This window comes from Erythrolamprus reginae, chromosome 1 (assembly GCF_031021105.1).
Source record: "Erythrolamprus reginae isolate rEryReg1 chromosome 1, rEryReg1.hap1, whole genome shotgun sequence".
Taxonomy (NCBI): domain Eukaryota; kingdom Metazoa; phylum Chordata; class Lepidosauria; order Squamata; family Dipsadidae; genus Erythrolamprus; species Erythrolamprus reginae.
The window spans coordinates 403,234,008-403,258,974 of NC_091950.1; the positions used below are offsets into that span (position 1 = coordinate 403,234,008).

Consider the following 24,967-nt stretch of genomic DNA (forward strand, 5'->3'; position numbering starts at 1 on the left):
TGCGGAGAGGGGCGGCATACAAATCTAAATAATAAATAAAATAAATAAATTCACCATTGACTTTGTCAGGTTGCAAAAGGGAATCACATGATCCCAGGACACTACAACTGTTATAAATATAAATAAAGGTGTTGGTTATTACCTATAAATCCCTACATGGCTTAAGACCAGACTTTTTACGGGACCGTCTCTTGCCGCATACCTCCCAGCGACCGATTAGAGCCCACAGAGTTGGCCTTCTCCGGGTCCCATCGACTAAGCAATGTTGGTCGGCTGGCCTATGGCGCAGGGCCTTCTCTGTGGCAGCCCCGGCTCTTTAGACTCAACTACCCATCAAGGGTACTGCCCCTATCCTACTGTCTTTTCATAAGGCCTGAAGATCTGGTTTTGCCGGCAGGCCTGGTTTTGCCGGCAGGCTGTGAGACTGAAGCCTTATTCCAGCCAAGATATGATTCAATTGGGATATTTGATAGTATGATTTGTATTGTGTTATTTAGGGTTTTAAAGTACTTTTAATCATTGTATTTTAATTATTTAATTGTTTTTTATCTTTGCTGTCAGCTGCCCTGAGTCCCATGAGATTGGGTGGCATATAGATAAATAAATAAAACAAACAAACAAACAAATAAACCGATCAATCAATCAATCAATAAATAAATAAATATCAGTTGCCAAAGCATTTAAATTTTGATCACATGATCATGGCAATGCTGCAATGGTTGTAAGTATGAAAAACGGTCACGTCAATTTTTAAAGTGCCATTATAAGTTTGAGCCAATGATGGGTTACTGCCTCCACATGGGGGGGGGGGCAGTGGGGGTAGTAACTTTATGCTCTATTTATTGAATACTTAATCGTTTTTTATTGTCCTTCTCTAGTACCAATAGTATGATCCTTAATTACTTTTAAAATAGGAAATAATTAAATAGTATGTTTTTACCCATAAACGCTTTAATCATTTTAATCATTATCTAGAACTGAACATTTATAGCAATTAAAGAAAACTGAGCTACTTGCCTAACCTGTTATCATACTGAACCTTGTGGGTTCAGTACAAAAACTTAAAATGTTACTGTGTTCCTCAATAAATAATGCTGTTTATCATTTGTCCTTTTTGTGGCTATTCAAATAATGTGACTTAATCAACTAAAAAAAGAGTCCAAGCACCTATTTGAAAACTTATCTTGGCCGGTAAGCCACTCCCACTCAGTCACATGACCTTTAAGCCACCCCTGGTCACATGATTGTCAAGCTATTCCCACCTGGTCACATAGCTGGCAAGCCATTTCTACCCAGTCACATGACCATCAAGCCACACCCACAAAATAAGTCACACCCACTGTGTGACAGTAAACATTTTGGCAGCCCATCACTGGTTTGAACAGTCACTAAATGAACTGTTGTAAGTTGAAAACTACCTGTATAGGATCCATAGCTATGTACAGTGATCCCCCACTCGTTGCGAGGGTTCCGTTCCAGGAACCCCCGCAACGAGTGGGTTTTCGCGAAGTAGCGCTGCGGAAGTACAAACACCATCTGCGCATGTGCAGATGGTGTTTTTACTTCCGCAGCGCTAGCGAGGAGCCGAAGATTGAGGACTCAGCTCGGAAGCTGCACGGGTGTTTTAAAAGGTCTCCGCCGGCATGGGGGGCTTCTTAGCACCCCCCCAAACCCGAGTTGGGGGTTCGGGAGGTGGTAGGAAGCCCCCCATGCCGGCGGAGACCTTTTAAAACACCCGTGCAGCTTCCGAGCTGAGTCCTCAAGCCAAGTGCAGAAGTTAGCCTTGAATCCCTTTGAATCCCGCCGCTTCTGCTGGATACGGGCGATGGGGGGGCGAGCTGCCACAGCCCCTGGCTTCCGCGCCGCTCGTCCCACCCACCGCCCGTATCCAGCAGAAGCTGCTGGATTCAAAGTGCTGCTGGGAGCCGCAGGCGAAAGGAGCTCGGGCATCGGAGCGCGGCGCCAGGCATTGTTCTCCGGACCCCGCCCGCTCAGCCCCGCGGCGGCCCTTTCCCTCTCCAGGCTGCGGGCGGGGTCCGGAGAACAATGCCCGAGCTCCTTTCGCCTGCGGCTCCCAGCCCACCGCCTGTCTCCTGCTGCCCGGTTTAGCCAGGACACGAGCGGCGAAATGACTTGGAGGAATGTGAAGCTGAAACCGGCCGGTTTCAGCTTCACATTCCTCCAAGTCATTTCGCCGCTCGTGTCCTGGCTAAACCGGGCAGCAGGAGACAGGCTTTGAGTTTTGGCTGCGGGGGGAGAAGTAGGACTTTCCTAACTCCCTCGCCCCGCAGCCAAAACTCAAAGCCTGTCTCCGGCTGCCCGGTTTAGCCAGGACATGAGCGGCGAAATGACTTGGAGGAATGTGAAGGCTCAGCGGATCAAGGCCGGCTCCTCTCGGCCCAAGCGGCTGCCTTGATCCGCTGAGCCTGGCTGGCCCGGAAGATCGTAACGCGCGTTGGCTGCACCGGCGGCGACATTGCTGCCGGCTTGGCTTCGCTCGCCGCTGCAGCCAACGCGCGCTACGATCTTCCGGGCGAGCCAGGCTCAGTGACGGAAGGCAGCCGCTTGGGCCGAGAGGAGCCGGCCTTGATCCGCTGAGCCTGGCTGGCCCGGAAGATCGTAGCGCGCGTTGGCTGCAGCGGCGAGCGAAGCCAAGCCGGCAGCAATGTCGCCGCCGGTGCAGCCAACGCGCGCTACGATCTTCCGGGCCAGCCAGGCTCAGCGGATCAAGGCCGGCTCCTCTCGGCCCAAGCGGCTGCCTTCCGTCACTGAGCCTGGCTCGCCCGGAAGATCGTAGCGCGCGTTGGCTGCACCGGCGGCGACATTGCTGCCGGCTTGGCTTTGCTCGCCGCTGCAGCCAACGCGCGCTACGATCTTCCGGGCCAGCCAGGCTCAGTCACGGAAGGCAGCTGCTTGGCCCGGGATGCTGGGCCGAAAGGAGCCGGGCTTGAAGATCGCAGCGCGCGTTGGCTGCGGTGGCGAGGGCTTGCAATGGAGGGTGGAGGAAGCGGCCATGGGAGGGCGAGCTGCCTCAGGGAGGAGGATCGGGCGGGACCAGGTGGAGGCTGGAATTTCTCCGCTGGGAAGAAGCGGCCAGGGCGAAGGGCGGCCGAGTGGCGAAGGGCGGGCGAGTGGCGAAGGGCGGGCGAGCGGGTGCTGGGGAGGGCTTCTCGCCCTCCCGCCAGCAAGAGGGGGGAGCGAACGGCGTGGGCAGGCGAAGGGCGGGCGAGCGGCAGCGAGGAGTTTGCGTGGGCGGTGGGGAAACTCCTCGCTGACGCCAGCAAGAGGGGGAAGACCCAGGGAAGCCGCTGCCATCTACGCATGCGTGCCCGGCACGCATGCGTAGATGGTATTTTGACTTCCGGGTTGAAAAATCGCAAATTACCCTGTTCGCAATGGTCGGGGACGCAATAACCGGGGGATCACTGTATTTCTCATTGTGTACCGTATAGTGAATGCTGATTCCCTTATTACATAATTCCAAGTCAATACAGTTATTCTCACATTTTGAAGAAAAGCAAATGAACTTGTAATCATTAAGAAAAGTCTAATAGAAACTTAAGTTATTAATAAATAATAGCCATTTATTTCTCCAATGTTTATCATATTACTAATTAATAATCAGCATCTCCTCTCTGTCCCGGTTCTCATTTACCAAATTAGTAATATTCTTCAGGAATTTCACAAATTCCATTCTGAAATCTTCAGGGTCTTCTTCAAGGCTGGAGTGTATCAATGACAGCCTGTTCAATGGTGAAGCTTCGAAGTTGAAGAAGAGAAAACAGTGAATCAGGTTTGTAATTTAGAAACATAGAAATATAGAAGTTTGACAGCAGAAAAAGACATCACCTAGTCTGCCCTTATACTATTTCCTGTATTTTATCTTAGGATGGATATATGTTTATCCCAGGCATGTTTAAATTCAGTTACTGTGGATTTACCAACCACGTCTGCTGGACATTTGTTCCAAGGATCTACTACTCTTTCAGTAAAATAATATTTTCTCATGTTGCTTTTGATCTTTTCCCCAACTAACTTCAGATTGTGTCCCCTTTTTCTTGTGTTCACTTTCCTATTAAAAACACTTCCCTCCTGAACCTTATTTAACCCTTTAACACAGTGTTTCCCAACCTTGGGCATTTGAAGATATTTGGACTTCAACTCCCAGAATTCCCCAGCCAGCATTCGCTGGCTGGGGAATTCTGGGAGTTGAAGTCCAGATATCTTCAAGTGGCCAAGGTTGGGAAACACTGCTTCAACATATTTAAAAGTTTCGATCATGTCCCCCCTTTCCCTTCTGTCCTCCAGAGTTCATGAAGTCTTTCCTGATAAGTTTTATGCTTAAGACCTTCCACCATTTTTGTAGCCTGTCTTTGGACCCGTTCAATGTTATCAATATCTTTTTTTGTAAGTGAGACAAATTTGACAAAGATTACACAAACATGGAGAAATAAAGTTTATGGTCTTACGCAAAGTGATATTGTCTACATCTCCTGCAGTGCCTGGCTTGTGATGTGCAATGAGCAAGCACTGATTCTCAAGCAGCTGCTGCTGCTGGACAAAACAGGAGTACCACATTTCAATTTCCTTCACATGGCTTGGCAAGTCTGGATTGAAAATAATGACGACACCATGGGAATCTTTCATCAGAGCAGGCCAGCAAGTCTCAAATCTAGAAGTGCAAAAGAAAAAAACAATGTGGCTGGGAACACTTAGTATTGTTTGATAGAAATTACGCAACCCAGCTGCAGATAATAACTGGTTTCACACTGCTTCAAGCCACAGTTTTTCAGCTACTTACTATGCAGCCCATCTCGCTATCAAGTATAAAGATTAATGTAAAACGTCAAGCACAGTTTGCTAATCACAGCAGTTGGGTTCATATAACACAGTATTTCTCAGCCCTAGCAATTTTAAGATGAGCGGACTTCAACTCCCATAATTGCTGGCTGGGAAATTTTGGGAGTTAAAGTCCACATATCTTAAAATTGACGAGGTTGAGAAACATTGATATATTAGATAAGGTGAAATCAGCAAGCCAAATTACAATTTAATTAAACTTTAGTGCATTGGTTCTCAATCTTTCTAATGCTGCGACCCCTTAATATAGTTCCCCATGTTCTGGTGAAACCCCCCAACCATAGGTCTAGTGCTAATTCTCCCAACAGAGCTTTAAACTGATTGGCAGGAAGGTCAGAGGGACACCCCCACTGTAAATGCCTGATTGGTTGGATTGTAAAAATATATTCCAAGGCGCCAGAATAGAAGCTTTACTTCCTAATACCATGGGAAATTTGTCTTTTCCCATAGTCTTAGGCGACCCCTGTGAAACGGTCGTTCGACCCCCAATGGGGTCCCAACCCCCAGGTTGAGAACCATTGCCTTAGTGTTATGTATATATTTTATTTATTCAATTTTTATGCCGCCCTTCTCCTTAGACTCAGGGCGGCTTACAACATGTTAGCAATAGCGCTTCTTAAGAGAGCCAGCCTATTGCCCCCACAGTCCGGGTCCTCATTTTACCCACCTCGGAAGGATGGAAGGCTGAGTCAACCTTGAGCCGGTGATGAGATTTGAACCGCTGACTTACAGATCTACAGTCAGCTTCAGTGGCCTGCAGTACAGTTATATGTGAAATTCCTACATGGCTACAGATATGCATATCTCAGTTTCTCTTACGGCCCAACATAATTCACAGGGTGGTTGTAGCTTGAAGGATGGGAGAGAAACTCTCATATATAACATTTTAAATTCCCCCCAAATAAGCAGCATGGGATGTAATTGCAATAATAAGTAATATAAAAACATTACATGCCTTTAGGATATCCCCTTTCAGAATCTAATCTGCAAGTTTGTTCAGTTTATGACAGTGATGGCGAACCTTGTTTCCCTCGGGTACCAAAATAGCGTGTGTGCATGCTATCACACATGTGTGAGTACCCACATCCATAATTCAATGCCTGGGGAGGGCGAAAACAGCTTCCCCCACCCCCAGAGACCCTCTGAAAGCCCCTCTTTCTCCCGTTTCTCAACTTCTGGTGGGTAGGCTTGTGTTTTGCCCTCCCCAGGCTCCAAAGGCTTCCCTGGGTAAAAACGCCCTCCTCTCCGGAAGCCAAAAAAATGCCCTCCCAGAGCCTCTGTTTCAGCCAAAAATCAGGTGGCCGACACACACATGCATATTGGAGCTGAGCTAGGGCAACGGCTCATGTGCCAGCAGATATGGCTCCACGTGCCACCTGTGGCGCCCGTGCCATAGATTCGCCATCAATGGTTTATGACATTGCCATAATGCTAATACCCACCAGACTACTTGTCTGCAACACGGTGCCTCTTTATCTATGGAGGCTTTCTATGGGATTTAAAAAACTGTTTTTATAGATACAAGATTATGTAAATACAAATATTGAATATAAAATAACTATCTATATATAAATGTTTGAAATGAATATACAACAATATATATATGCTACTGTATAAAAAGATTGCTTGCCCCATGCCCCTCCTATCTCTCTTTTTGTACTCCCATTCCCCTTCCCCATTCTTAATAAATTAATAAAGTATATATTTTTTTAAACTGTTTTTTTAATCAACATATCACACCAAGGAGTAAATCACGGTGTTCACTCTTCCTTTCAAAAATCACAATATCTAACTCTATATTGCTAACTGATTGCAAATCATCAATTTAACTACCATCATAGTTAAGGTTTCTTAGCTTAAAAGTCTGGTACAGGGTGTGAATGGACCTACATAGAGAAAACTGGCAAGATATATAAGAAGCTTGCTCACTTTTGATCACCTCCACAATCCCATAGTTCAAATCGACATCCTGGTCCTTTGCTGTTTCCATTGAAATGTGGCTTCTCATATTCTAAAATCCTAAAATTTAAAAACAGGTATACTACATTTGAGGAAATAAAGCAGGCATGCTAGAGAAAGAGGAACCCTGATCTGTATACTGACAGAATATTTTTCAAATGAACTGTTACTGTGTCATATTACTTGCCATGGTTATTTCTCTCCTTTCCAATCAAAGTTGAGTTAGAATTTTCTCAGACATTCAGTCTCCTCTGCCCATTGGCTAATATCAGCCACTACTATCTCTTGTTTCAACAGAAAGAGGCACTCATAGTCCTTGATTTATGCATTAGCCTATCAGTCAAGAGATACATGTACAAATGTACTGCATGGGATTTGCATGAAAAACGCAATGGAAGACTAGACCATTCCCTGCATCCTGAGATTAACAAATCAAACAGGTTGCCAGAGAATGCAAACTCCTTGTTCTGTTCTCAGCAAAAAACAAAAAAAATGCAACTATCTCATCTGAACCACACATTTAGCAAACATTTCTGCAGAATAGCAAGCTTTGGGAAAGTTATTTATTTATTTATTAGATTTGTATGCCGCCCCTCTCCGTAGACTTGGGGCGGCTAACAACAATAATGAAACAATATGTAACAAATCTAATATTTAAATTAATTTAAAAGACCCTTATTTAAGAAACCAAACAGACACACAGACATACCATGCATAAATTTTATAGGCCTAGGGGGAAGGGAATATCTCAATTCCCCCATGCCTGACGACAGAGGTGGGTTTTAAGGAGCTTACGAAAGGCAAGGAGGGTGGGGGCAACTCTGATCTCTGGGGGGAGCTGGTTCCAGAGGGTCGAGGCCGCCACAGAGAAGGCTCTTCCCCTGGGTCCTGCCAAACGACATTGTTTAGTCGACGGGACCCGGAGAAGGCCCACTCTGTGGGACCTAACCGGTCGCTGGGATTCATGCGGCAGAAGGCGGTCCCAGAAATATTCTGGTCCGATGCCATGAAGGGCTTTATAGGTCATAACCAACACTTTGAATTGTGACCGGAAACCGATCGGCAACCAATGCAGACTGCGGAGTGTTGGTGTAACATGGGCATACTTAGGGAAGCCCATGATTGCTCTTGCAGCTGCATTCTGCACGATCTGAAGTTTCCGAACACTTTTCAGAGGTAGCCCCATGTAGAGAGTGTTACAGTAGTCGAGCCTCGAGGTGATGAGGGCATGAGTGACTGTGAGCAGTGTATAAGCAGCAAGAGAATCACATCCATTTCTGCAGTGATCCACATGTACTGGATTGGGTATGTACTCAATGTCAAGATCTCATTATTGAAGAAGTAACATAGTACAGGTAGTCCTCAACTTACAATTATTTGTTTAGGCGCCATTCAAAGTTACAGTGACATTGTAAAAAGTAAGTGATTTAACAACTGTCTTGTTTAACAATGGAAATCCTGGTCCCTATTGTGTTATAAGTCAAGGACATAAATCAGTATGTTCTATGTTATGTTTTCAGACATGGAGAAAGTACTAACAATGAAGTTAATGAATGGTTTCAGTCATGTTAATGCTTGCTTGTGTAATCAGGTGCACAGCAAATAAGTCTATTCCTTCTCACCTTACTCCTTGTGTGGGGATGTAACTGCCAATACCTTCAATGGTCTCCGACAAGAAGTTTGCCAAGACAGATTTTCCAGCCTACCACAAACAAATTCAGAAACAAAATTACTGAAGCATTAGCAGGAATTAAATTACAACAAAAGTATTGCGATGCACCTGACAAAACTATATATTTCCATGGCTGCTCTGACGTTTGGAACAGATTTATCTATCTATCTATCTATCTATCTATCTATCTATCTATCTATCTATCTATCAGATTTGTATGCCGCCCCTCTCTGCAGACTCGGGGCGGCTCACAGCAATAATAATACAATGTAAACAAATCTAATATTTAAGTTAATTTAAAAAAACCCCAATTTAGAAACCAATCATACATACTAGCATACCATATATAAATTTTATAAGCCTAGGGGGAGGGAAAATGTCAATTCCCCCATGCCTGACGACAGAGGTGGGTTTTAAGGAGCTTACGAAAGGCTAGGAGGGTGGGGGCAACTCTGATATCTGGGGGGAGTTGGTTCCAAAGGATCGGGGCTGCCACAGAGAAGGCTCTTCCCCTGGGTCCCGCCAAATGACATTGTTTAGTTGACGGGACCCGGAGAAGGCCAACTCTGTGGGACATAACGGGTTGCTGGGATTCGTGCGGCAGAAGGCGGTCCCAGAGATGTATTTTCAATATTGGCTGCAGCTTAAAGAAGATCCCACCTGGAATTCTTCCCCACTGTTATTGATGTATTTTTAAATAGTTTAGAAGTGTGATGCATGAATGAATGCACAAGACAGTTTGACACTGTTTTTCCTATCCAAGGTGAGAGAGGATATTTTGGACTCCAATTCCCATGTGGCTCAACCCAAATTGTCCATGATTAAGCATCTTGAAAATAAACTTTCTTCAGCAGGTAGTCCTCGACTTACAACCACAATTGAGCCCAAAATTTATGTTATGTGAGTTTGCCCCATTTTTACCATCTTTCTTGCCAAAGTTGTTAAAGCAGCAGGTCTCAACCGGTGGGTCGCAACCCATTTGAGGGTCAAATGACCCTTTCACAGGGTTCAGCTAAAACCATTGGAAAACACACATTTCAAATGGTCTTAGGAACCGAGACACTGCTCCTCTATCTGTCTTCAGGTATGCAAATAAACTACTGCAAGAAAGTAACTCTGTAGAATAGAATAGAATAGAATAGAATAGAATAGAATAGAATAGAATTTTTATTGGCCAAGTGTGATTGGACACACAAGGAATTTGTCTTGCTCTCAGCATACATAAAAGAAAAACATACATTTGTCAAGAATCATGCGATACAACACTTAATGATTGTCATAGGGGTCAAATAAGCAATGAAGAAAGAGTCAATATTAATAAAAATCTTAGGATACAAGCAACAAGTTACAGTCATACAGTCAAAAAGTGGGAGGAAAAGGATGATAGGAATGATGAGAAAAAACTAGTAGAATAGAAGATTTAGCATGGAAACCTCTGAGCATGTGCAGAAGCAGAACTTCTAGCACTGCGCAAGTGTCACCATCTTGTTTTGGGGTTTTTTTTTGCAATTAAAAAAAATCAGCATGCAAAGCGCACGTGTGCCCATGCAGTACAGGAGGAAGTGAAGCACCAGCGAGGTAAGTTAGCACCCACCCTGAGTTTCCTAATAATTTTTGTTATTTTATGGCTGGGGGGTCACCACAACATGAGGAACTGTATTAAAGGGTCACGGCATTAGGAAGGTTGAGAAGCACTGTGTTAAACGAATCACTGCAGATAAGTTAGCAACAGGATTGTTAAGTATTTAAGGCTTGCTTGTCAGAAGGGTGCAAAAAGCAATCATGTCCCAGGACACTGCAAGTGTCAAAAACATGAGCCAGTTATCAAGCATCTGAATTTTGAACTCCTGACCATCCATGCAACAATCGTAAGTGTGAAAAATGGTCATAAATCACTTTTTTTTTAGTGCCATTGTCATGTCCAACAGTCATTAAAGGCATGATTGTAAATCAAGGACTACTTGTAATAAGTAGAAATCTGCTGGATCAGATTATCCAGATAAGTAGAGAATGAAAGATTTAACAGAATATAGTGGCACCTCTACCTAAGAACACCTCTACTTAAGAACTTTTCTAGATAAGAACCGGGTGTTCAGGATTTTTTTTTGCCTCTACTTAAGAACCATTTTCTACTTAAGAACCCGAGCCCGGAAAAATTTCCCAGGAAATTTGAGAGCGGCACAAAGGCCCGGCCAGTTTCCTGCCATTCCCCCATGGCTTCTCTCTCTGGTGCAGTCTATGGGAGGCAGCCTCGCGCTGGGTCTATGGGAGGCGTGTGCTCCTCCTCGCTGCTTTAGAGTCCCTCTTTTTCTTCATTCCCCTCACCTCACCTTCTTCCTTCGGCAGTGACTGTCCTCCTCCTCTTCTTCTTCCTCCTCCTCCCACCCAAATTCCGAGCTTTTATTTCTTTCTTAATGGGTTGGCACACATTATTTGCTTTTACATTGATTCCTGTGGGAAAAATTGCTTCTACTTACAAACTTTTCTACTTAAGAACCTGGTCACAGAACAAATTAAGTTCTTAAGTAGAGGTACTGCTGTACTAAGGAAAATAGTAGTGGGTTGCTACTGGTACAGTTGAGGATGGCGCATTGGTAGCGAATGGTGCGCTGCCCCCGCAGCTTCTGTTCTCTTTCATGTGCACTTACCAGCAGTTTTTTGCTCCTGCACATGCGCAGAAGCAAAATCTCATATGCATGTGAGATTTTGGTGATTTTTTTTGCTTCTGCATATGCGCAGAAGCAAAATCTCATGAGGGGATATACATGCAAGATTTTGGTGATTGTTTTTTGCTTCTGCACATGCACGGAAGCAAAAAAATTGCCAAAATCTCTGTCTCACCTGCGTCCAGATCACAAGATTTCAGCATGTTTTTACTTCCTGTGCATGCCCAGAAGCAAAAACACGCTGGGATGTACACGCGCGTATGCACGAGAAGTGAAGCTGTGTGCACAAGCAGCAGAAATGGCAATTTGTCCTGGAAGGAAAGGATCTTTTGTTCACAAAGATAAACTGTTTCTGAACATGAAGGCTCTACAGTTCTGTTTTAATGGTCATTGTCAGAAGGAATAGAAAACGAACACTGGGAACAAGTATGGAATAGAAACTTAAAACTATTTATATCAGTATCCTATAAAAAAACTACTGTACTATAAAATGTGTTATAGAAGGTATTTGGCACTGAGCCAATTGGCAAAAATATACCAAAACTAAACCCAAATTGTTGGCAATGTAAAAAAAATAATGGCACTTTCTTTAACATGTGTTGGTTATGCTCCGAGACAAAAAAAAAATCTGGACAAAAATCCATAAATGATTGCAAGAGATGACACAATTAACAATAGAATTTACCCCAGAGTTGTTCTTTTGGGGAATATTTAAAAAAGAGTATGGCAAAGCAATATTTAATACTACATGTTATAACTGCAGCTACGATTACTTTTGCCCAATTTTGGAAGAACGCAGAGACTCCCCCAGAAAAAAGTAATAATTGAAAAAACATATAACTGTTCCGAAATGGATAAACTTACAATGGAATTAAGAGGCCAAAAGGAATCTGAGACATGGCAACAGTGGCACAAATGGATCGAATTAAGGAAAAGAAAGAAGAAAGTGACAAACGATACATAAAATCTAGTAAAATAGAAGATGTAAATATGTAAATTAGAAAACGAACAAATGTTCGATTATGCCAAGCTTGCATCCAGTTCTTCAACATCCCTTAGGCCAGTGTTTCCCAACCTTGGCAACTTGAAGATATTTGGACTTCAACTCCCAGAATTCCCCAGCCAGCATTCCCAGCATTCTGGGAGTTGAAGTCCAAATATCTTCAAGTTGCCAAGGTTGGGAAACACTGCCTTAGGCAGCCCAATGCCTTTTGGAGCCCACTGAGGCAAGTGAAGGCAACAGACCTCCATCCCTCCCCACTTGGAGCTCTTCGGAGGAGTTAGTAAGTAGGCTGCAACTCCGATTTGTCTCCCAGCCTTTCCCGTCCAATTCTAGGTTTAGAAAGCTTAGAACTACGTCGCCTTAAACACGACCTAAGCATAGCCCATAAAATCATCTGCTACAACATCCTTCTTGTCAACGACTACTTCAGCTTCATCCACAACAACACATGAGCACACAATAGATACAAACTTAAAGTAAACCCCTCCAAACTTGACTGCAGGAAATACGACTTTAGTAACCGAGTAGTTGATACACGGAACTTACTACCAGACTCTGTAGTATCATCATCTAACCCCCAAAACTTTACCCTTAGACCAGGGGGGTAGGCTAAGTTGGCTCTTCTATGACTTGTGGACTTCAACTCCCAGAATTCCTGAGCCAGTCATGCTAGCTCAGGAATTCTGGGAGTTGAAGTCCACATGTCATAAAAGAGCCTACTTTGCCTACCCGTCTTAGACTATACACTGTTGACCTAAGGGGCGTGCATAAGTGCACCAGCGTGCCTTCCATCCCCTGTCCTAATGTTTCTCTCTTACTAGCATTATGTATATAAACATTGATATATATTTGTATATCACCAACACGTACCTGACAAAACAAATGCATTAAATAAATAAATAAACGGATGAGGAGTCAAGCGACAAGACCGTAAGGAGTTTTCCTTTCTTTGAGAAAGGCCTTAGAAGCGCACTCACCTCGCTGGGGCCTACGAAAAGGAGTTTTACTTTTAGCATCCCTTTCGGACTAGGCCACGCAGCCTCGGCCTCGCCTAGAAAGCCGACCCGACGCTCCAGAGGACCGACGTTCCAGACAGCTCCGCCCAAGCCCCTATCCAGCCACGCGAGTGTTGCTAAGCACGGTTGCTATGGGCGGGCGAAGGAGAGGCTGCCCTGACAGGCTCTGTTTGCAGGTCTCAGGGCGGAGCGGAGAAGAATTTCTTTTATCTTCGTGTGTTCCCTCCTGTTGCAGATCTTAAAAGAAAAGGGGAAAAAAGAACTGTTACACTTTTTTTGGTTTAATGGCAACAAAGTATACTGCTCAAAAAAATAAATGGAACACTCAAAGAACACATCCTAGATTCCTAGATCTGAATGAATGAAATATTCTCATTGAATATTTCATTTGCACAACTGTTCCATTTGCACAACAGCATGTGAAATTGACTGTCAATCCGTGTTACTTCCTAAGTGGACAGTTTGATTTCACAGAAGTTTGATTTACTTGAAGTTATATTCTGTTTTTTAAGTGTTCCCTTTATTTTTTTGAGCAGTGTATATCCTGCCTAAATCACAGAATCACACTGCACTAGTTGCAAGGAATACATTTCTTTTAAAAAAATTAATTTTTATTGAGTATAAATATTTAAAAAACCATTTAAAATATTAAAATACAAACATTAGACGGTACTGTACAATAAACACATACAAATACACATAACAACTTTTATAGCATTTTACAGTGACATTAAATTTCCATTTATATACAGGCATGTTAAACTGGCAAGGAATACATTAAGATAACATTTTCTTTATTTTATTTTTCTCTTCTCATGACTTTATCCCTGCTTTTGCTGAATCAGGCTGTGATCCACGAAGGCCTATGGAATAAGTTGTCAGAAGGATTTACAAATTGAATGTAGTGGGATATTGCGTCCAAACAAATATATTTTCTTCCTATTCCCAAATCCATTTTTCAAAACTGTGCTCAAATTTCCTGGTTCTTTTTTTTTTTAATTAGACAAGTTGATAAAAAAGAAAAACCTTTTTAAAAGGTTCCTGATTGAAAATTTTTGGATGAACTAGGCAGTGATAAGAATCTACAGGGAGTCCCTCTGATGGGTTAAAGTTTGACAAAGAACTGAAAATAATAAGAATAAATGCATAATATGCAATATGCAGATGACACCCAGCTTTACATCTCCACCCCTTGTCCAGTCAACGAAGCAGTGGAAGTGATGTGCCGGTGCCTGGAGGCTGTTGGGGTCTGGATGGGTGTCAACAGACTCAAACTCAACCCTGATAAGACGGAGTGGCTGTGGGTTTTGCCTCCCAAGGACAATCTCATCTGTCCGTCCATTACCCTGGGGGGGGGGGAATCACTAACTCCCTCAGAGAGGGTCCGCAACTTGGGCGTCCTCCTCGATCCACAGCTCACATTAGAGAAACATCTTTCAGCTGTGGCGAGGGGAACGTTTGCCCAGGTTCGCCTGGTGCACCAGTTGCGGCCCTATTTGGACCGGGAGTCACTGCTCACAGTCACTCATGCTCTCATCACCTCGAGGCTCCACTACTGTAATGCTCTCTACATGGGGCTATCTTTGAAAAGTGTTCGGAAACTTCAGATCATGCAGAATGCAGCTGCGAGAGCTATCATGGGCTTTCCTAAATACGCCCATGTCACACCAACACTCCGCAGTCTGCATTGGTTGCCAATCAGTTTCCGGTCACAATTCAAAGTGTTGGTTATGACCTATAAAGCCCTTCATGGCACTGGACCAGAATACCTCCGACCCTTTGGAACCAACTCCCCCCAGGTATCAGAGTTGCCCCCACCCTCCTTGCCTTTCGTTAGCTCCTTAAAACCCACCTCTGTCGTCAGGCATGGGGGAATTGAGACTTTCCCTCCCCCAAGGCTTATAAAATTTATGCATGGTATGTTAGTAAATATGATTGGTTTCTAAATTGGGGTTTTAAATTAACTTAAATATTAGATTTGTTTACATTGTATTGTTGCTGCTGTTAGCTGCCTCGAGTCTGCGGAGAGGGGCGGCATACAAATCTGATAAACAAACAAACAAACAAACAAACAAACAAACAAACAAACAATATTCACATTGAATGGAGATAAGAAGAATGATTTGTGAGTCAAAAAAGCACCAAAAAGAGATTAAGGAGATGACAACAGAGCTATATAATTATAATTATGAGAATCTGGTTGCATTTTTTTCCCAGTTCTTAAAATTGGTCCACTCCTCTGTAAGGTAACTTAAGTAGAGGAAGAACACAACTGTTATTGTTGCTACTAAGAAATATTTAATACACAGTAATTGCATTTCTCTGAACAATTTACACAATGATTTCAACCATAAAACAATAAAATGATAAAACAGTAAATCATCAAAAAAGTATCTATAAGATAATCATCTTAACCTTTAACCACAAGTGTTGTCAGGGCAGGAAACAAAAAAATGAGATGGTAGATTTATTTACTGCTCAGAAACTGAGAACAACCTTTGGACAAATGTAGTAACAGGCAGCACTCTTTTAACAATAGCAATAGCATTTAGACTTATATACTGCTTCACAGTACTTTACAACTCTCTCTAAGCGGTTTACAAAGTTGCCCCCCCCAACAATCTGGGTCCTCATTTTACCCACCTCGGAAGGATGGAAGGCTGAGCCAATCTTGAGCCTGGTGAGATTTGAACTGGTGAACTACAGTCAGCAGTCAGCAGAAGCAGCTTGCAGTACTGCACTCTAACCACTGGGTCACCAAGGTTCATTTTAGATTGATCTATATACCAGTACAGTGTTCCCTCGCTTTTCGCGGGGGATGCGTTCCAAGACCGCCCGCGAAAGTCGAATTTCTGCGAAGTAGAGATGCAGCAGTAAATACACTATTTTTGGCTATGAACAGTATCACAAGCCTTCCCATAACACTTTAAATCCCTAAATTGCAATTTCCCATTCCCTTAGCAACCATTTAGATTATTACTCACCATGTTTCTTTATTAAAGTTTATTCAAATATATATATATATTAATTGCGGATGAAAGTTTGGCGATGACATATGACATCATCGGGCGGGAAAAACCTTGTTATGGGGGGGGGAAAACCGCAAAGTATTTTTTAATTAATATTTTTGAAAAACCGTGGTATAGACTTTTCGCGAAGTTCGAACCCGCGAAAAACGAGGGAACACTGTATACAGTATCTGTATACATACTGATTACAGTGTTCCCTCGATTTTCGGGGGTTCGAACTTCGCGAAACGTCTATACCACAGTTTTTCAAAAATATTAATTTAAAAAATACTTCACGGTTTTTCCCCCTATACCACAGTTTTTCCTGCCCGATGACGTCATATGTCATTGCCAAACTTTCGTCTGCCTTTAAAAAACATTTTTTAAAATAAACTTTAATAAATAAACATGGTGAGTAATAATCTAAATGGTTGCTAAGGGAATGAGAAATTGTAATTTAGGGGTTTAAAGTGTTAAAGGAAGGCTTGGGATAGTGTTCATAGCCAAAAATAGTGTATTTACTTCCGCAATTCGACTTTCGCGGGCAGTCTCGGAACGCATCCCCCGCGAAAATTGAGGGAACACTGTACATCCGTTCTAGTATATCAAGACTGGGAGATGCTTGCAGTAAGGCAATCAGAAGGCAGACAAATTAGTGTTGCTTTCATATTCATATTTATATATTGTGCATGTTTTTACATCATGGTTATTCTTTTGGGATTTATTGATTGCTTTCTGTTATTGCACATCATCACCCTAGAGTTACATTGAATTGGGCAGCCTTATATAGTAGAACCTCTGGTCATGACCTTAATTTGTCCCATAACTATGGTTGCAAACTGATTTGGTTGTGACCCGAACCTAATTTTAGAAATTTGGCACTTACAAAAAAAATGGTGTGAAGAGGAAATCAGCTGTAGGGGGAAAAATGTGAATTTTTTGGTCAGAACCCAATTTGGTTGTGCGGGAAGGGGGGGAAGCATTCATGACCAGAGGTTTTACTGCATACATAAATAAGTGTCATTTAGGAAGATTACTCTTGCACTTTCGAACAAATTCTGTTTTTTTTAAAAAACAAAATCGATGTTTTATTTTACTTGTGTTTATAGAACTGACTCAGAGAGCATGCTGTTTCTTCTCAAGTGAATATTTCACCGAACTGATTCTTTCTTGGAAATACAATATTTTTGGCCTGCAGCATGAATACTGTAGGTTTTGATTTCTCCAAAATGTTGTCCAGATTTCTCTCTACCACACAAGGGTGCGGCAGTGGTTAGAGTGCAGCAAGGCAGGCTATTTCAGCTAACTGCTGGCTGTAGTTCAGCAGTTCAAATCTCACCATCGTCTTCAGGTTGACTCAGCCTCCCATCCTTAAAATGAGGACCTAGACTGTTGGGGGCGATATGCTGATTCTGTAAACCGCTTAGAGAGGGCTCTAAAAGCACTATGAAGCGGTATATGTCTAAATGCTATTGCAATTGTCTACAGCAGGGGTCCCCAACCACCGGGCCGCGGACCAGTACCGGGCCGCGGGGCATGTTGCATCGGTCTGTGGAGTCAGCAGCTGCCGGCCCTCATGCCGCCACCCCCTCCCTCCAGCGCTTCACCTCCCGCCGGGCAAGAGGCCTCGGGAGGCAGGGTCTGCCGGCCACAGGATGATGGATGGGACAGAGGGGCCGGAAGGACCGAGAGGCTCAAGCCTCTTTTGGCTTCTGCCGTGGGGCACTTTTGCGTTTTTGGCTGGGGGGAGGCAGGAGGGCCAGCCTGACCACCTCTCTCCAGCGCTTAGCTCCCGCCGGGCAAGAGGCCTCGGGAGGCAGGGTCTGCCGGCCACAGGACGATGGATGGGACAGAGGGGCGGGAAGGACCGAGAGGCTCAAGCCTCTTTTGGCTTCTGCCGTGGGGCACTTTTGCGTTTTTGGCTGGGGGGAGGTAGGAGGGCCAGCCTGACCCCCTCTCTCCAGCGCTTAGCTCCCGCTGGGCAAGAGGGCTTGGGAGGCAGGTTCTGCCGGCCACAGGACGATGGCGGGAAAGAGGGGCGGGGAGGACCAGCACCCCCATGCTTAATCCCGCCCCCAACCACGCCCCTTTCCGCCCCCACTGGGCCATAGAAAAATTGTCTTGCTGAAACTGGTCCCTGGTGGAAAAAATGTTGGGGACCACTGGTCTACAGAGTCTACGGAGAGGGGCGGCATACAAATCAAATAAACAAACAAACAAACAAACAAACAAATAAATAAATAAATGATAAAGAAATGGCAAAAAAGAAAAGTAAAACTGTGTTTGTATCAGAAGCAGTAAAGCTTTTCAGCTTGAGGTTACCAAGAGAACACTTGGAGCAGTTTTTCCCTTTCTTAATAAAAAAGTTGCTAATCTGAAAATAAATAGAGCAACAGTAACCCCTAGTGGCTGAGTGTATTTAAATTAATTTCCTTTCTCTCTGTTGCCTTTAACTTAATGCCACTGAGAGATTTTCATGGTGTGTAGCAAACCACACTTTTTCTCCAGTCCTCTCCTGTGTTCTGTTTTTTATTAGGACAGAAAGTGAAATACGAAAAAGTATCCCACCCATCTCTCTCTCTCTCCTCTCTCTCTCTCCCTCTCTCTCCTCTCTCTTTCTCTCTCTCTTTCTTTCTCTCTCTCTCTCTGTCTGTCGTGCTCTCTCTTCTACCCTCTCCAGGTTCAGGGACCAGAATGCTGTATTAGTTGTTGATTTAGCCTGTGAGTGGGTGGGCTACACACTTCCTGACCTGCTGGCACCCTGATTTCCAGTAGACTTTCTCTCTTTTTATTTTAAAGGAGGAAGTCATCTTGCTGGCGACAAGGCGATTGACTTCATTACAAGGTGGTGACTTCATTGCATCGCTAGCCTGACCCTTGTCTGTGCAACTCAATACTTCCTCAGGAATAACACTTCTTCAAGTTTAGCTCCCAGGGTGGTTTAGGGGCGGTTATTTACCGTACTTCTGGAGCAACTCACTCATCAGGTAGCTAATTCATAGCTCATTCGTCTTGAAATCCCCTGACCTAAGTGGAATAGTGTGGAAGGGATTCTCAAACTCTTCTTGGCAAAATGGTCTCATTCTTTGTTCTGAACCTGATGGAGTCTTTGGACCAGAAGTGTATAACTATGTGAATATGTATTTTGATAAAAGTTAAGGTACAGTGGTATCTCTATTCATGAACTTAATTTGTTCCGTGACCAAGTTCTTAAGTAGAAAAGTTTGTAAGAAGAAGCAATTTTTCCCATAGGAATCAATGTAAAAGCAAATAATGTGTGCGATTGGGGAAACCACAGGAAGGGTGGAGGCCTGTTTCCTCCCAGGAGATTCCTAGAGAGGCCCCACAGAGGCTTCTCCCCACCTTTTCCGGCCCTGTTTCTTCCCAGGAGATTCCTAGAGAGGCCCCACAGAGGCTTCTCCCCACCTTTTCCGGCCCTGTTTCTTCCCAGGAGATTCCTAGAGAGGCCCCACAGAGGCTTCTCCCCACCTTTTCCGGCCCTGTTTCCTCCCAGGAGATTCCTAGAGAGGTCCCACAGAGGCTTCTCCCCACCTTTTCCGGCCCTGTTTCCTCCCCAGAGATTCATAGAGAGGCCCCACAGAGGCTTTCCCCCACCTTTTCCGGCCCTGTTTCCTCCCAGGAGATTCCTAGAGAGGCCCCACGGAGGCTTCTCCCCGCCTTTTTCGGTTACAGTTTTGGAGGCTCAGGTTTATAAATGGAAAATGGTTCTTGAGAAGAGGCAAAATGGATGTATTGTGAAGAAAAACAAAAAACTTTATTTTTTAAAAAATGAAACAGTGGTGCTCCGGCTGAGATTCCCCTCCTCTCCCCCAGCCCACACACATTTTTTCTCCAAATGCATATTACATAATTACTGCTCGTGGTTTGTGCTTCTTGTCCGGACAACCTCAAAGGGATGACAGTTCCCTAGAACCCGAGTCTGTTCTACTTTATCTCTATTTATTGACATAGTTGCATAAACTTTTCCCCTAGATCAGATCTCACAAGAGTTCCTAAAACGTGGGAGTAGATTGCTAGTGGTTGGAGCTACTGCCCTTCTCTTCTGGATATTGTCTGCTTCCATGTCACATTGGGCACTTAGCTGAATTCACTTGTACAAATTCAAAACACAAGTGGATGGTTGGGAAGATTTCCTTCTTTTGGCTCACATCTCCTGGGCCTAAAATACTGGCAAATGGACAAGATGATAAAATTCTGCTTAGGCTTGTAAAAGCCTCGTCTGTTAAGCTGCAGGTCCCCGTTTGCTGCCTGAGTTACATTCTTTTTCCCCTGTCTTCGCCTGTGGTCTAAGAGAGCCCTGGCTGACATCTGGGCTTGGAGACTAATAATACATTTTTTTTTTTTAAAGTTGACAGTGATTGGACTGATACTTTGCTTGCATCCCAGGCATACCTAACTTTTTCTTTGTTCACTGCTCTGTCTGGCAAATTACATTTGCAAACAGTTGTACTGTATTGCTTGTTGTTTTGGAACTGAAAATAATAAAACCTGATTACTGGAAGTAAAATACAGTGTTCCCTCGATTTTCGCGGGTTCGAACTTCGCGGAAAGTCTATACCATTGTTTTTTCAAATATATTAATTTAAAAATACTTCACGGTTCCCCCCCCCCCCCATATCATGGTTTTTCCTGCCCGATGACGTCATATGTCATCGCCAAACTTTCGTCCGCCTTTAATAAATATTTTGTTTAAATAAACTTTAATAAATAAATGTAGTGAATAATAATCTAAATGGTTGCTAAGGGAATGGGAAATTGTAATTTAGGGATTTAAAGTGTTAAGGGAAGGCTTGTGATACTGTTCATAGCAAAAAATAGTGTATTTACTTCTGCATCTCTACTTCGCGGAAATTTGACTTTCGTGGGCGGTCTCGGAACGCATCCCCCGCGAAAGTCGAGGGAACACTCTATTGTGTCTATTTGTAACAAACTCATGTTCTCTTCAATCTCCAACTAGCTGCACTCACACGTGGTCTGTCTTATTTGGCTTAGCACACAAGGTAGATTCTAACCATTATTGAGATTTATTTATTCATTTATTAGTAGCATTTATATGCCACCCAATTCAAATGGACTTACAGTAATAAAAATAATATAGAATAATATAAAATGTATCAGGAAAGACTTAATAAACTCAATCTGTGTAGTCTGGAGGACAGAAGGGAAAGGGGGGACGTGATGGAAACATTTAAATATGTTAAAGGGTTAAATAAGGTTCAGGAGGGAAGTGTTTTTAATAGGAAAGTGAACACAAGAACAAGGGGACACAATCTGAAGTTAGTTGGGGGAAAGATCAAAAGCAACATGAGAAAATATTATTTTACTGAAAGAGTAGTAGATCCTTGGAACAAACTTCCAGCAGACATGGTTGGTAAATCCACAGTAACTGAATTTAAACATGCCTGGGATAAACATATATCCATCCTAAGATAAAATACAAAAAATAGTATAAGGGCAGACTAGATGGATCATGAGGTCTTTTCCTGCCGTCAGTCTTCTATGTTTCTATAGAACAGTGATGGCAAACCTATGGCACAGGTGCCATAGGTGGCACGTGGAGCCATATCTGCTGGCACGCAAGCCGTTGCCCTACCTCAGCTCCAATGTGCATGTGTGTGTTGGCCAGCTGATTTTTGGCTCGCACAGAGGCTCTGGGAGAGCGTTTTTGGCTTCCAGAGAGCCTCCTGGGGGATGAGGAGGGCATTTTTACTCTCCCCCGGCTCCAGGGGAACCTTTGGAGCCTGGGGAGGGCAAAAGAGGAGCCCACTGGGCCCACCAGAAGTTGGGAAACAGGCCATTTCTGGCCTCCAGGGAGTGTTGGAAGCTGTTTTTGCCCTCCCCAGACATTGAATTATGGGTGTGGGCACTCGCGCATGCGTAATAGTGTGCACACATGCTCTTTTGGCACCTAAGGAAAAAAAGGTTCGCCATCACTGATATAGAATATAGCTACAATCATAAACAAAAGTAAAAACGCTATAAAATACATTAATACTCCTAAAACTTGGATATAAATCCAATTAATTAATTAATTAATTAATTATTAAGAAACAAACCATATATACTCTCAATCATTTATGGCCATACCAAGGTGACAACTTAATGGCTCCAGGCCTGGCAGAAAAGCCAGGTTTTAACCGCTTTCCGGAAGGCCGGCAAGGTGAAGATAGTACGAGACTCCAGTGGCAGTTGGTTCCAAAGCATCGGAACTGCCACAGATAAGGCCCTTACCCGCGGTCCCGCCAACTGGCAATATTTGGTAGACGGGACCTGGAGAAGGCCAACTCTGTGGGTCCTTATCGATCGCAGAGAAGTATGAAGTAACACACAGTCCTGTAAGTAATCTGGTCTTAAGCCATGAAGGGCTTTAAAGATAATAACCCACACCTTGAATTCTGTCCAGAGACCCATTGGTTATAATTGTCACGTTGTATATTGACAGCCCCTCAGAGACATTTAGTAATGAAAGAGTTAACTATGTGTGCCTTGTTGGATCCTCCTCTTATGATGTAATATCCTGCCAATCTCACTTCACTTCCTCCTTCTTCTTCCCTCTTCTCTTCCTAATCTCCATGATGTAAGACGTATATGTTTTGATGTCCCTCGAGACAATTTTTTATTTGTTTATTTCTGTTTTTAAAATAAATATATCTTGTTTGAAATGATTAAGGTTTCTATCCATCGATCTCCATGGGGTTAAGGTTAAAGTTAAGGCCCTAACCAGTGTTCCCTCTAATTTTTTTCCGGGGTGAGCAGAAAAGTATAGTGTCTGAGCGGCAGTCCCTTTGGCACTGGGCGGCATATAAATAAATAAATAAATAAATAAATAAATAAATAAATAAATAAATAAATAAATAAATAAATAAATAAATAAATAAATAAATAAATAAATAAATAAATAAATAAATATATAAATAAATAAATAAATAAATAAATAAATAAATAAATAAATAAATAAATAAATAAAGTAAGTAAGTAAGTAAGTAAGTAAGTAAGTAAGTAAGTAAGTAAGTAAGTAAGTAAGTAAGTAAGTGTTGGTGTGCGCTATCACACATGAGCAAGTTCTTGCATCCATAATTCTATCCTTTCTATGTCTTCCTCCCTCTTTCCTCCCTCCCACTTTCCTTTCTATCTCTCCCTCCCTCTTTTCTTTCTATCTTTCCCTCCCTCTTTCCTTTCTTTCTCTCCCTCCCTCTTTCCTTTCTATCTCTCCCTCCCTCTTTCCTCCCTCCCTCTTTCCTTTCTCCCTCTTTCCTTTCTATCTCTCCCTCCCTCTTTCCTTTCTATCTTTCTTTCCCCCTGCCTTTCTCCAAGCCCTTCCTTTTCCCTCTCCCTAACTACCCCCTTCTCCCTCCTTTCTATCTCTCCCTCCCCCTTTCTCTCTCCCTTCCTTCATCTTTCATTCCCTCTCTCTCCATCCCTCTTCCTTTCTCTCTTCCTGCCTTCCTCTCTTTTTTGTTCTTTCTCTCTCCCTCCTTCCCTCCCTCTATGTCTTTCCCTCCCCCTCCTTCCCCCTCTCTTTCTCTCTCTCTTGCTTTCTTTCTCACTTTCTTTCTCATTCTCTCTCCCCGCCTTTCTCTCTCTCTCTCTTTCTCTTTCGTTCATCACGCCGGCAACAGAGAGAAAAAGAGAGAGAGAGAAAGATGGAGAGAGAGTGGAGGGCGCCGTTGTCTTCGCCTCTGCCCGGCGGCTCTGCAGCGAAGAGGAAGCAGCCGCGCACCGCCTCCCGGGAGCCCGGCTGACTTTTGGAGCGGTTTTTTTCCGGCCGGGCGGAGGCGGCGTGCGGAGGCGAAGACACAGCGCCCAGCCAAGCTCTGCCTCCCGGGAGCCCAGCTGACTTTTGGAGCCGTTTTGTTTTCAGCTGGACTCCCGGGAGGCGGAGTGTGGTCGGGCACCGTGTCTTCGCCTCCGCGTGCTGCCTCCGCCCGGCTGAAAACAAAATGGCTCCAAAAGTCGGCCAGGCTCCTGGGAAGCAGAGTGTGGCCGGGCGCCGTGTCTTCGCCTCTGTGCAGCTCTGCAGCGAAGAGGAAGTAGCCATGCTCTGCCTCCCGGTATCCCAGCCGACTTTTGGAGCCGTTTTGTTTTCAGCTGGGCTCCCGGGAGGCGGAGCGTGGCCGGACGCTGTGTTGCAGTGGAGGAGAAAGAGAGGCGGAGTGGGCAGCGAGCGGCGGGCGGGCGGACGGCCAGGTGTTCGGGGGGCAGCCGGCGCGCGCTCCCCAAATCTCCCTGCCAGCCCACCCGCCCAGAACACTCAAAATAAGAAAACCCTTCGCTCTTACTTTGAATGTTCTGGGCGGGCGCGCAGGCAGGGAGATGGGAAGGGCGCGCGCCAGCCCGCGCACCCGCCAGCCTCCGGAGAACGCCTGCCCCCCCTCTCTTGCAGCGGAGGAGAAAGAGAGGCCGGGCGGGTGGGGGGCAGGGCCGAGAGGCCAGGAGCGCGAGGGGGCCGGAGGCACCATGGAGAGGCAGGTGTGGCCGCGGCTCCCTTCTACTGCCCGCGCCTCCCCCCCGCGGGCTGGCAGGGGGATGGGGAGTGCGCGGCCAAGGAAAAGGGTGCGCGTGGGGGTATTTTGGAGCGCGCGCGCGCTCACGTGCGCAGCTTACAGGGAACGGTGGTCCTAACAGACCCTTAATTATTTTCCTCCTGCCTGCGACAATCATCAAACCATGGTTATCCCACAAATTTGAAATTGGATGCTTTACATTAATCATAGTAAAAGATGTCTAACGCAGCATTTCAGCAGCTGGCTTCCAATTATTTA

At 44.3% G+C, this 24,967-nt stretch overlaps 1 protein-coding gene across 1 annotated transcript; it reads right to left on the minus strand.

Moving 5' to 3' along the window:
• Nucleotides 1-3,563: 3,563 nt before the first annotated feature.
• On the minus strand, nucleotides 3,564-13,287 carry IFT22 (intraflagellar transport 22). Its single transcript, XM_070742402.1, has 5 exons — nucleotides 13,138-13,287; nucleotides 8,442-8,521; nucleotides 6,790-6,879; nucleotides 4,470-4,672; nucleotides 3,564-3,759 (listed from the first exon to the last, which is right to left on the minus strand). Exons 1-5 carry the CDS (start codon nucleotides 13,174-13,176, stop codon nucleotides 3,611-3,613), a joined length of 561 nt encoding a protein of 186 aa, XP_070598503.1. The 5' UTR covers nucleotides 13,177-13,287; the 3' UTR covers nucleotides 3,564-3,610.
• Between the last annotated feature and the right edge of the window lie 11,680 nt (nucleotides 13,288-24,967).

Bases quoted from the DNA above. Each gene is read 5' to 3' on its own strand.
- IFT22 (XM_070742402.1), bottom strand. From the start codon at position 13,176: ATGCTAAAAGTAAAACTCCTTTTCGTAGGCCCCAGCGAG. The intron at 8,522-13,137 runs GTGAGTGCGCTT...TGTTTGTGGTAG, and splicing joins TTTTCGTAGGCCCCAGCGAG to GCTGGAAAATCTGTCTTGGC. The intron at 6,880-8,441 runs GTGAGAAGGAAT...TTTAAATTTTAG, and splicing joins ATCCCCACACAAGGAGTAAG to GATTTTAGAATATGAGAAGC.